The sequence below is a fragment of the Ursus maritimus genome, unplaced genomic scaffold, assembly GCF_017311325.1.
Source record: "Ursus maritimus isolate PB19 unplaced genomic scaffold, ASM1731132v1 scaffold_28, whole genome shotgun sequence".
In the NCBI taxonomy this organism is placed as follows: Eukaryota; Metazoa; Chordata; class Mammalia; order Carnivora; family Ursidae; genus Ursus; species Ursus maritimus.
Genome location: NW_024425341.1, coordinates 36,190,518 through 36,203,694, shown reverse-complemented (window position 1 = coordinate 36,203,694; position 13,177 = coordinate 36,190,518). Strand labels below are relative to the sequence as shown.

General features: G+C 39.6%; 1 protein-coding gene across 1 annotated transcript; it reads right to left on the bottom strand.

Moving 5' to 3' along the window:
* Window positions 1-4,367: 4,367 nt before the first annotated feature.
* TLR3 (toll like receptor 3) lies at window positions 4,368-13,177 on the bottom strand. The gene is made up of 4 exons (XM_008710465.2): window positions 12,624-13,177; window positions 10,852-11,043; window positions 6,771-8,623; window positions 4,368-6,543 (listed from the first exon to the last, which is right to left on the bottom strand). The coding sequence occupies exons 1-4, from the start codon at window positions 13,065-13,067 to the stop codon at window positions 6,315-6,317; spliced, it is 2,718 nt and encodes a 905-aa protein (XP_008708687.1). The 5' UTR covers window positions 13,068-13,177; the 3' UTR covers window positions 4,368-6,314.

The following is a 13,177-nucleotide window of genomic DNA, read 5'->3' as shown; positions in this document are numbered from 1 at the left end:
TAATACGCTGATGATCACTGTGTATTTCTGAAAGGAGGACATATCATATAGAGCTTCCCACATTTACTTGGCAGGGGCCCTTTTATGGGATGTTATCTTGGCGGTCTGTGAAGAACACCAATCAGTACCTTAGATGTATACAGCAAGAGTGGAGACAAGTTTGAAAGACTGGGTGGAGACAGGGTGATGGAAAGCTTTGAATCATTTTATTAGATGCCAGGCTGTCACCGAAGATGTGCTGGGAGTGGCTGACCACAGCCGTGCCTCGCCTGTGAGTTGGGCTCCAAGGGAAGATTCGGCATTTCTGAAGATATGACAAAAGCATCCCATGAAAGAAAGAGCCAGCCACCCAGCATTATGCTGCCAAGGTCCAGAGGCCAGATCATACCCATACCAGTCAAATGTAGCCATCTCTGTCCTTGACGTCCCTTCATTGTTCTGCGTTCTGAACTGCCGAGATTCTAGAGGTGCCTACCTAGTCGGTGGGAGAGCAAGTGGAACGAGGAGAGAGACAAAAAGCCAACAACATCGCCCCCTTCAGTGGGGTCTTCCAGCAGATGGAAGCAGACCCCAGCTGGGGAAGTAGAGAAGCCTAACTGGGCAGGAGTTTGTACGACTACCGGGCCAGAGGGTTTGTGACGATGAGGCTGGACAACACTCTGTACTATCTAAGAGTGTCTGAAAAGCTCTACGACAAGACTGAGGTTTCATCCAAATGGCAGAATTTTCTGAAAAAGAGCTTTGAGAGGAAGAAAGAATAACACACTTCCCTGTTTGTACCTCGCCAAGTCCAGCGTGTGCACTAGGCCAGCTCTGCAGGTCTCAAACGGTGGACAGGAACTGCTGGGCCTGTCCAGCTCCCCTCTTTGGGAAATAGCATTCTCTCTCCATGGTTCTGGTGGGTGCTGCCAACCACAGGACCCCACTGCCATGGCCACAGCATGGACATACACCCCAAACTGGGCCAATCAGAGGACTTTCTTGAGGTTTTAGAATTGGGATTGTGGATGTGAACTGGGAGCCTAAGAGATCCTGGGCACCCCCCGCACCCCCCGCCCCCCGGCAGTACAAACCGAGGACACTAACTAATGTAGACAGAGCAGTAAGGATGAGGTGTGGTGGTGTTTGAGCCCCTGGTTCTAGTTCTCCTTGACAGCTAGTTATATCCCTGCCGTTGTCCTGTTTTGGTTATAGACCACAAACTTTCTCTCCTTTTGCCTAAACAACGTTGAGTTTCTGGCATTTGCAACCAAGTCTCGCTAAGATGAAACGATATCTCTTCAAGGCGCCAAAAAGCTACCTTTGCTGCAAGCTGCTGAGAAGAACAAAGAGCAGCCCCTGACATCCAGAAGCCAGCCTGGCACTCACAGCTGGGCCATGTTGTCCTCTTACTGGACAGAAACATCCTCACAGAGTATCAACCTCAAACCAGGCGATGCTGACACTATAAAATGAGACAAAGCATGACCACTTCCTGATTTTGCATAAGCACAGACAAAAACAAAGTCCCTGTGCCACCCTCAAAATACCAGAAACACTCCTTTCTTGGCTAAGTGGCTGCTCCTTCTTTACCAATGACAACTTTATCCTGGTTCTAGTCTCTTCTCTCTATGGACAAGTTTTATCGAGATAACCAATCACACAATTTCCCCCTTTCTAACAGCATGAAATCTAGAAGGAAACTCTGCTTGTATGCCCTCCCCCAAACCACCCAAGGAAAACCCAAACCTTTCAAGCACCTTCTCACTGAGGACCCCCTAGATCTCCATGCTGTGTATCCTTCTTTATGTCAGTGAGTAATAAACCCAAACTTGTTCTTTGACTGGAAGACCCCGACACTGTTAAAGCATCCTTGATTTTTTTTTTTTTTTAATGTTGGCTTCCTATGAAGCTGTTTGTCTTCCAGAATGTCTGGAAGAGACTTTATTTCTTAGAAAATAGAATGGTTGGAAGCTTGCAGACGTGCTTAAAGAAACCAACTGAGCTCTACCTATTTTAATTCTTAAATATCTTGGAAGGTGTAGTGGTTGTGGTGGTGAAGCGCTGAGATCTCGCCTTCGGGACTCAGGCACCCTCCTCCAGCTGCCCAGTGTTCACTCCTTGTGCTTCCCAACTGAGCTCCTCCTTTGGAATTGCTTTTGGGCAAAGCTTTTTGCTCAAGGGCACGCTTCTTCCCTGGGCCTGCCTACATCCGATATTGATTGGCTGAGATGAGGGCAGAGTTGTCCAGCCCCCTTTTTGGCGTGAAACCTGGAAGGCCATTCCCTGTGGGGTCTGCTAGGGCCACTGCTGCCATGTGCAATTGCATCGCAGATCATCATTCTCCCTCTTCCCAATCCAGTTGATCTCACTCCCTCATAAATCAGAGCACACCCCCAAACCTGCTGCAGGTACCTCTCCATCCCGGGGTCTATTTCCTGGGGAGCTGAGTTAGGATATAAGGGAACTAAGAATTCAAAACTGGCTATCCAGCAATTTTCACAGAGAACCAGAAAAGTTCCATCATTGAAAAGTCCCATGACTCCTGCCCAAGGTATACAGATGGCTTGCTAAGCAGGGGGTGGGGGGGCCAGTCACATGACAGAACCAGTTTCTCCCCTGCACAGGAAGATGGAGCGAGGCTAAGGAGTTGCAAGAGTTAAAAATGAGCAATATATCACCTAGTATAATTAGCAACTAATGACCAATTGATTGGCCCCTTTCTTTTGTTTGTTTCTTTAATACAGATTTACATGTTTATAGGAAACAATAAGTGGTTTAAGTCTCCTTCTATGATGTGGGGGTACGCCTGGCTGTTTATATTGTCAAGTTAGAAGTTACATCCTCTATTCAACTAGTCGTCACATAAATCTAAGTCGCAGATCACAGGAAGGAATTTATTATAATTTCTGGTTTTTCCAATTGAAACACATACAGTTACGATTTCAAAACACCTGACTCCTTAAATCTACATTCCTCTGCCACGCTCTCTGAAACATGGTTCCACCCTTGGCAGCATCCCTGTGACCATTTAAAACCAAGTTTATGCCTCCCTCCCTTCCATCTTATTGTTTATTCTGCCACCTGCCTCCTCACTCAACAAAATCCTACTCACCTTTGAAAGGTCTGATCCTGGACCATGCAGCCTTTTGTTCAGGTCCATCTTTGATAGTCCCTTCCTACCCTAACTCTTCTTGCCCTATTTTCTACAACTTAGCTCATATCCTATTGTGCCCCCTCGTGCTTAGCACAGGGCGAGGCACATGTAGCTGTTCCATGAATACTATTTTTCCAACAGCTTTATTAATAGATAATTCATATACCATAAAATTCACCTGTTTTAAAAATATAATTCAATTGATGAGGAAACAGAAGGCCAGCTGAGGACAAAGCAGAAACTGACCCCCCCCCCCCCATGGGATGTAGGTGACATTCCTCAGGCTCTCCTGGCTGCCCTAAAGGACAAAGAAATAGTTAACCTACAGAGACCACAATCCCTCAGTTTACAAATGTCTTAGCAGTTTACAAGAACAAAGCATTTCTACCAATAACCTAGCGTCCAGAAGGGAATGTAGATACAATTAAATGTCCTTATAATCTGCAGCCTCCAGGAAGTTCCCAACCATCTTAATGTTAACGCCTTGCTAGAGGGAACAACAACCTTAACTTGACAACAGCAAGGCTTCCGGTATCCTGCGAATCTTCTTTAACATATGAAAGTATTTTCTCAACCTTCCTTTTTCCTTACCTCCCCCAACCCCATAGTATATAATCAGCCACCCCTCACAACCCCGGTGCAGCAGCTCTTTCTGCCCACAGGTCCTGTCCCTGTGCTTTAATAAACCACCAATTTTGCACCAAAGATGCCTCAAGAATTCTTTCTTGGTCGTTGGCTCCGGACTCCACCCTACTGAACCTCACCTGTATCCCACAACCTCATCACAATGATTCTTAGTAAAAACTTACAGAGTTGGGCAATCATTACCACATTCCAATTTTAGAATATTTTCATCATCCCAAAATCTCTTGCACCGCTTACAGTTACTCCCCATTCCCACCCCTAGCTCCAGACAACCACTAGTCCGCTCTCCGCCTCTACAGACGGCAAGAAGTAATCTTTCTCTTCGTAGGGAGCGTCGTTACATTTGCCAACGGCCACCATCACCTACTACTGAGTTCCCTTTATAAATAACCTAAGGTAGACGTTTGAATAATTAGACATTGTTAAATAAATGTCATTGAAAACCCCCCTCCTCACTAATAACTTGATAGCATTTATTTCTTATAACAATCAAAAAGGTGTCATTTTTAGGTAAAATCTAAATTCCTAGGTTGATTTTAAACTCAATGTTGATTCAGCTGGAATTTGTTTCAAAAGTGAAAAACAGGAAGAAGAAGATGGAGTAAACAGATAACATGATGGCACCTTGAGAGCATTCAAACAAGTCACTTTACTCTTGGAAATTAAATAGGTCAGACAAACATCCTTTTCTGCACTTCCCTTGTTTTGAACCCCAGGGATGAGGACTCCTGAGAACAATTATAAAGGACAGCTTGCAGAAGTTCAGGATGTTTCTTCCTGTGTAGGTCAGACACAAGTCAAGCCTTATACCTTTTATTAGCTTAACTTACATTCAGTTAATGGGTTATCTCCTGTGCATCTTCTCATCTATTCAGCAACTTCAAAAAATTACCTTTGAACTCAATTTAAATTGTGGCCATTTGATCAACTATCTTTTAAGCAAATAAATAAGAGAATGAAAGCCTTTTCACAAACTGATGGAACATTAATTCATAATAAAAATTCACTTGGAAATATTTTAATGAAATTGAGACCATTGATACATAGATAACACATAAAGCACATCAAGAAAAATCGTAATTGTGAATTTTAATTTGGCATCATAAACGTTTAATTTAATTAAATTTATTTATTTATTTATAGTTTATGATTCTAAAATAAAATAAAATTATTTCACAGGCAGAAACATATTTTAACAAAAAGAGCTATAAAACAAGTGTCTCGTGTGCAAGGGTGATGTCTAAAGGGAACGTGAAAGAGTCCTCCACACATTCACATTGTTGAGAGACTACAGACTCTTTCGGAACCAGCAATACAGCGGATACTACTTTCAGGATTCAGTGAGCTTCACCCTGAGAATACTGAACTATTTAAAGTTCCAAAATGCAACACCTCAAATGCTCCCTAAATTTAGCAAACAGGTGCATCTAATATGGAAATTAACTCAGCTTATCATTTCAACCCTCTCTTATATTTGAATACCAGAACTATAAAGGTTTTAAAAAGCTGTTCTTGTCTATTTCCAATAATTCCTTTCAGTGTAAGACAAAAATAAAATTTAAATTAATAGTCTTTCTAGAGAAGGACTAACATGTACATAGCATATTATCTTATGACATGATAATCTATTTCATGTGAATGCATTATACCATAGTCATCATTAATTATATGGGATTATTTAAGATTTTGTTTATGACCATAATTTTCAAGATCAGGAGTCAAAGAATCCCAGTGGGACCAAATGATTTGACCAGAGCCATCGCCTGAGTCTGTGACCAAGAGAAAAGAATATTTTATTTCCACAAAACCGATCTACTAATTAACCTTCAGGAAGCAAGCGTTTCTGTAATCTTTTTTTTTTTTTTTTTTTGGTGATACTTTTAAGTGAGAGAATTGTTTCTTCTAACACCTATAGCAGAAACCCAAATATCGGGAAAGTATTTATTAAAGTATGTATTTTACTAAGTAATCACAATGAACCACAAGTGTTTTCTGACCGTGAATCTGTACATTAAGGTGGGATTAACACTTCACAAAATCAACAGTGACACAGGCACCACTAAATTGAAAGCTTTCCAACTGAAAAAGTACTATACCTAAGCTTTTAAAAACTGGGGTATGTATTTTACTCTTTTACAGCTGAAATGGCATTGTATCTACTAAAACAATTATCTCTTATTCTACTCTGAGTGCATCCAAAAAAAACCCAAATATAATTATCAGAAATCTTCCCATAATTCTAACCTTTCTTTAAATGAGGAATATTTTAAAACTTTCTTAAGTTGTCATAGACCTCAGTAACCAACTGTATATTCATTTGTAGAAGATATTCTTATATGTTTGTTTTGGGTCCAATTAACTCAGCTGGTAATAAAAGGTCTGCGATAGAGAGATAAAAGAGACAGAATTGTGGGACAATACTCTCTAAATATGAATAAAGAAATTTACATTATTTTCAAATAAAGCCTAAATTGACTACAAAACTTTTAAGTTGCGAATGTTACTCCTCTGTTACCTTAGTCTTGAAATAAATTTAATGTATTGAATTTCTGGACCCAAGCGCTACCTGCAATTTATGATGAAAGGCGTTTACCCGTTCTTTCTGAACTGGCCAGTTCAAGATGCAGTGAGATTTAAACATCCCTCTTCGCAAACAGAGTGCATGGTTCAGTTTATAATCTGGGATCTCCTCAAGAAAGATCAATATAATCGAATCCAGATTTTGTTCAATAGCTTGTTGAACTGCTTGGTGCACCTTGAATCTAGGGGGAAAAATTATTGAAATACTTTATTTATTAGTATATAGTTTTTAACAGCCAAAAGCTCTCACATCCTCCTTAAATTTGTTTTTATCTGTCCCTGATAATCAGGTTACTTTTTAAGAAACTTATTTGTAAAATTCTTTGAGTTGTGAGTCATAATGTAAGTAACATTTAAAAGCTCAATCAAAAAATAAGTACACACATAAAATTTCACAATGTTCACTTACCTTTTGCATAATGGATCTTTTAATAGATTCTGTGTTATAACAAAAATAGTTTTTCTGCTCCTCTTGATGCTATTAACAATTGATTCAAGTTCAAGGACACCTGCCTCAAAGTCCCTCTCTTCAAGACAAAACTTGAGAGTTTGATCTTTTTCCTCCATTGGAAAGAAGTGTTCCCAGACCCAATCCCTATCTTTATAGGCATGAATTATATAAGCTGCATATTCAAACTGCTCTGGCTGTCTGTCTATTTCTTTGAAACCAAGAATTCGATGCACTAAAACATTCCAATAAAAAGATATCCTCCAGCCTTCAAAATGGATGAGCAGTACGATAAAGATAAAAATCAACGAGACACTGGTATTTATTATGAAAAAGAGTTCAAAGGGAGCACTGTCTTTGCAGGGTGATACATCAAAAAGCATCACGGGGAAGCCATGATACTGAGGTGGAGTATTGCAGAGGTAATGGCTTGATAGTTCAGAGATGTTGGTATGGGTCCTGTTAATCCAATTAACAAACCAGGCAATACTTTCACAGGTACAATCAAACGGATTAAAGCTCATATCTAAATTACTCAGGTTCCTGAAGGCTGGCCCAAAAACATTCTTCTGAACCGATGTTATGAGATTCTTCTGAAGGTTCAATGACTTTAGAGATGTCTGATCATCAAAGACAGATGGTGGAAATATGTTTAAATTATTCAATCCTAGATCAATGCTCTTTAATTCAAATAAGTCCTTGAATACCTCTGCTGGGATCTCATCAAAGCCATTAGACTCTAAGTTAAGAATGTGGAGGTGAGAAAGACCCTTTAGAAAATGAACAGGACCGCCGGGGTTTGCATGTTTCCATAGCCTTGCTAAGTTGTTATGCTGCAAATCGAGAATTTCTAGCTTCTCAAGACCCTCCAACAGTTCAGCATTTATGTTGGCTATGTTGTTGTTGCTTAGATCCAGGAGAGTCAAGTTCCGAAGAGGATGAAAAGGTGAAGGGGAGCTGTCCACATTTCGAAGGGCCACTCTTCGGAGCATCAGTCGTCGGAGGCTAGGAACCAATGCAAAAGAGCTGCTGGTCAGTTGTAGGCATTTGTTGTAGGAAAGGTAGATTTCAACAATATTTTCTAGACCTCTCCATTCTTGGCCCGTGAGTTCTTGCCCGATTTCATTAAGGCCAAGGTCGAGTACCTGTAGGTGGCCCAACCAAAAAAAGGCACTGCTCTCTATTTTTGAGATTTTGTTTTTGGTTAGATTGAGTGTGACTAAAGGAGACTGAGCAAGGGACAAAAAGGTTTCATTGGTTAAAGTCCGCAAACTTGCGAAGGAGTTGGAAAGACTTAAGTGTTTCAGCTTTATCAGTCCCGTGAACATATTGCTGTTTATGCCTGGAAAGTTGTTGTCTTCCATGTTAAGATACTCCAGACATTTTAGCCACTGAAAGGAAAAATCATCAATCTTGGGATGCGAAGCAAGGGAAATGCTTTGTTTAGCAAAAGAGTGTCGCAGATCCAGGTATCTCACATTGAGAAGCCCATAAAAGGAGTGAGAAAACAAATGCTCTATATTATTATACTCCAGGAAGAAATATTCTAGATGTGGAAGCCAAGCAAGGGACTCATTCTCAATCACATTTAAGTTATTGTGGGAAAGATCGAGCACGGTGAGATTTGTGTGCTTTAGGCCAACGAAAGTCATACTGCTTGTTCTGTACAGCTGGGTGTTGCTCAGGGACAGATTCTGAATGCTTGTGTTTGACAGTTCCAAGCAAAGCTTCTCTGTGAGGCTGGGGGTCAGTTGAGCGTTGTTCAGAGAGAGGCCAAATAATTTTCCGATTGCACGAAAACATCCTGGAGAGAACTAAAGGTAGAGGGGAAAGGAGGTTAATAACCAAAACACAGTGGCATCTGCATTACTCTTGAAAAGCGTAAACCATTCTTTACTCAGTCCCTTTCCCCTCACCATCTTCTCCGCACGTCCTCCCCACCCTCCACTGCACAGCTCCTCACTCTGTGCCTGCGACGCCCACCTCCCGTTCCAGCCCCTTCCCTTTCCTGGCCACTGCTTATCTTCCACCCAGCCTTTAAGTGCCTCCTCTTCAGGGGGGTCTTCCCTGACCTCCAAGTCTAGGCTAGGCCCCTGGTGCCTTTACTTGATCAGATTGAGTGTAATTGTAATTAATAAGCTATTTGTAAAGTCACCACTGGGGCGGATCCTGTTTCTGTCTTGATGACCACTGCTCTCAATGAACACATGAAATGAATGGGTGGATTGTCTTACGAAACAGTGACTCACGCTTGCCCTTCTGTGACTCTGAGTCCAGCCTTGCTCTTTGTCTTTCCGTATGGTTTTCTCCTGACTTTACTTCATGATAGTGCCTCCAGCTCCCTTCTGCTCTGCCCCCACTCCCTCACCAGAAGCCTTGGCTGCTGTGGGATTCAGCACCAGAACGAGAGAACAGAAGGCAGGAGAGAAGGTATCCAGAGAGGGGAGCAGCCAGTCCTGGGCGGTGGTTCAACACCAGGAGAGCAAAGAGGCTCCGACTCCTACCATGTGTCATTTGTGAGATGTTCGGGCTAATGGAAGAAAAGGCAAAAATGGGGAAGAAAGTATACTTTACCCTAAGTAAAGCGAATTGGACTACGAAGCAGGAAATTGTTTAATTAGGATGAACTTACATGATAGCACTATTTTACAGTAATCCAAATTGAGTTTTTTAATAATTCCTCATGATATGGAGAATGTTCATGATATGATATTACTTTTAAGTGGCAGGATACACTGTCGCCTCAGGGAGGCAATACAGAACAGCTGTCAAGAGCATGGGCTCTACCACTGCCACAAACCCAGTTCCGTCACCAGATAATCACTTGTGAGACCTTGGGCACGTTCCTCAACCCTTCCTCATCTCAACTTACCCTTGTGTAAAATGATAAGAATAAGTTAGTTACAGGATTATGTAAAAAAAAAAAAATAGATAGATAGATAGATAGATAGATAGATAGATGAATATAGAACTTCTCACGGTGCCTGACACACAGTGTATTTTGAATTTTAGTCTGAATTTCGCCTGCTGTTGTTTTTTTCTTATTATCACTTGGAGAAAAGTTGGTGATAAAAATACCCAAATGCTAACATTGGCTGTCTCTGGACTATGGGCTTTGGATGAGTTTTATCTTCCCCACCCTCGTCACTTACATATTTTATAAAACTTCTACAATAAATGTTCTAAATAAAAAATGTTATTCAAAACTTAGCATGAATATTGCATAAAATGTTCATTTGTTGTTTGTTTGTATTTTATTATCTCAGGACCAAGACACAGTCTATTTTTATTCTGAAAATTAACACAGCTTTTAAAAATCTGACTTAGCTTCTAATTTCCAATATTCTTATTCTCAGCCTGTAAAGGAATAAAATACAGACATACCTGCATATGAAAGTAGTTAATGAATGGAATATCATGGATCCAAAGAGAAGGTAGTTAGGTATATTCCATTATAAGAGGATTTTTATAATATAATGCTAGTTGTCATTTATGCAGCACTTACATGCCAGACACTGAATTCTTTACCTTATAGCCTATGACGTAGTGTTATTATCATGCCAATTTTACAGCTGGGGAACTGAAGCATAAAGAACCTGAATAATATGCCTGATTACACAATTACTAGGAGAGAAAGCCCAGCTTCGGAGTAGCTAACCCAATCTAAAGCCCGTGCTCCTAACTCTCATGCTATTTTAATTCTTTCAGAGATTTTGTGGGATAAATAGTATTGTTTCAACTTTACAAGTGAGGAAACTAAGACCCAGAGAGCTTAAGTAGGTTCCCCAAGGTCCAAGTACTGGCCTGTAATCGGAACAGGGATTTTAACCCACTTCTGTACACAGCAGAGCCCCAGCTCCTAATTGCTACCAGACTCTCCCTTTTGTGGGGATGATATCAATGGCCCCAAGCAGGAAGTATGAAGGATTTCTGGAAGACATGGCTACAATTATCACCCCTTTCTCTAGGGAAACTTTAGACACAGTTAGGGACTGCCCACACTGAAAGGTAGAACACAAAATTATTTTACCTTACTTCTTACCTCTTTAATTGGATTTGATGACAACTCTAATTTTTTTAAAGAAGAATTACCAAGGAAATCAAGTTCTTCAGGTCTCAGTACATTAATTTTATTATTTGATAACAGAAGCTCTTGGAGATTTTCCAGTTGGAGCTGACTTCCTAATTTAGTAGATGATAAACCATTATGAGATAGGTCTAATTTTATTAAATTCTGAGAAAGAAAAAAGATATATGGAAGTTAGTCTTGCCTCCAAAAATAGTTCCTTTAAATGTACCTGAATCTTAGAAATAACTTAGAAATAACAGCAAAAATGTCACCTCTCTATTATTCTATAGAAAACTGACAGTAGGAGTAATGAAAAATCTTTGTTGTGACTGAAAATACCATTGTTCAAAGGGTTTTGTTTCTTACTTCAAGAATCACTTAAAAAAAGAATCATTTTATTTCTCTTACCAAAATAAAAGGACTTAAGCTTATTTATTCATGGTATAAGGAGTATTCACAATAAGCATTTATTTATAATAAGCGTTTATGTTGTAAGGAGTATTTGTGTGGCTTAACCAATAGAGTGTCTTGCATCAGCCTTGAAACTAAACAACAGAAAAAAGGAGAAAAAACTATCTTCTTAAAGAAGTATGAGCAGAACTTTGCTGTCCATGAAATCCTAAAAAGATTTCTTATTGAGAAAGATTGGTAGTTATGTAAATTTTGCATCATGGCTAGTACAGAATATTCATTTTTTGTTTGTTTTGTCAGTTCTATGGAACATTTTACCACCCAAGTGCTACTTTTTAACACATAAACTTCCACTCGAGTTAAAGGTAATGAAAAGCTGATATGTATTAGGGCAGAATTTTATGTAATGCATATTAAAGAGAGTAAGACTTTTATTTATGTTTTAAAAATAAAACAACATTTTGCCAAGGATTACTCTAACCAGAATTTAAGGTCTTTGTGTCCAAAGATACTTCATCAAGTTCAGAATCTAAGGAGGCACAAGAAAGAATTTTCAAATCACTAGCAAGCAAATCATTTTATAAATATTTCTAAGCATATTTAAGTTTGTACACTCCTCTTGACATATGAGGTCAAAGAATGCCAGATTTTCTAGGTCCGTAAAATGAAGAAAACAGAGTTTTAAAAATGGCTTTGGTGTAAGAAAAGTACTTTATAATTGTCGCAGATTGAGAGACAATAACATACATTTTCAAAGATGCAAAATTCAAGCAAAGTACTGAAAAAAAAGATGGTGGCCATTGGTAAAGCAATATTGTGAGAAGATTTCCTAAATCAAGAGTATGTAATTTTTAACTGAACAATTTGCTTTAGCATCCATCAATTTGTTACCTTCATTTAAGTCAGAATTTGGATATGCCATTTTTGTATTACTCCAGTTACTAAATCAGCAGCATTGAGAGTTTTATTTGCTGTGTTCCTCATGGTATATTCTGGTTCTTTTCTGGTTATGACAGATCATATTCTTCTTTGATCTCTACCTCTTGTATCGAAGTCGAATTTTTAATGGGAGGGAACAAGAGAGGCAAAGTTCCTTAAAACTAAGACTGAAATTGATTTAAGATGTTATTTTCCCTTTTGAAAACATTTTCAAACATAAATGGCCATACTTGTATGTGGGGGTCCCCCTCTTCCCACTTCGGTAAGATTGATTTTCTTATTCTTCCCCCTTGATATTTAGACACAAAATCTAAAGATTCATAAGTGACTTGAAAACTTGACGTGAGATAACATATTTTTAATTTCTTATATGGAGATGAAACTTGTGATCTTACCTTCAGGTTTTGAAAGGGATTATTTTGAATATTCTTGATTGAATTGGACATTAGATGGAGCTCAGTCAAATTCGTACAGAAGACAAAAGTTTGATCTGAAAGATGAGAGAGCTCATTGTGCTGGAGGTTCAACATTTCCAACAGGGGGAGTTTTTGGCACAATTCTGGTTCCAGTTTTGAGATGGTGTTAAATCCTCCATCCAAGATAGTAAGTTGGCTATATCTTGTAAAATTGGCAGGTGGCAATCTTCTGAGCTGATTATGGGTGAGATTCAACACTGTTATGTTTGCTGGGAGGTCATCAGGCACTTGAGTCAACTTCAGATGACTGCAGTCAGCTACTTCGTGCTTAACGACACATTTATTGGTAGAGGCTGTACACAGCATCCAAAAGGGCAACAGTCCCAAAAAGAAGTGGATATGAAAAGGTAAACTCTGGTTCATGATTCTCCCCTCTAAAAGAAACGTAAAGACGTAAGAGACAGGGACGCCTGGGTGGTTCAGTCGTTAAGCGTCTGCCTTCGGCTCAGGGCGTGATCCTGGCGTTCTGGGAT

Coding starts and splice junctions, on each gene's coding strand:
- TLR3 (XM_008710465.2), bottom strand. CDS start 13,067: ATGAACCAGAGTTTACCTTTTCATATCCACTTCTTTTTGGGACTGTTG. Junction 11,044..12,623: donor ATCCCTTTCAAAACCTGAAG/GTAAGATCACAA, acceptor TTTCTTTCTCAG/AATTTAATAAAATTAGACCT. Junction 8,624..10,851: donor CATCAAATCCAATTAAAGAG/GTAAGAAGTAAG, acceptor CTCTACCTTTAG/TTCTCTCCAGGATGTTTTCG.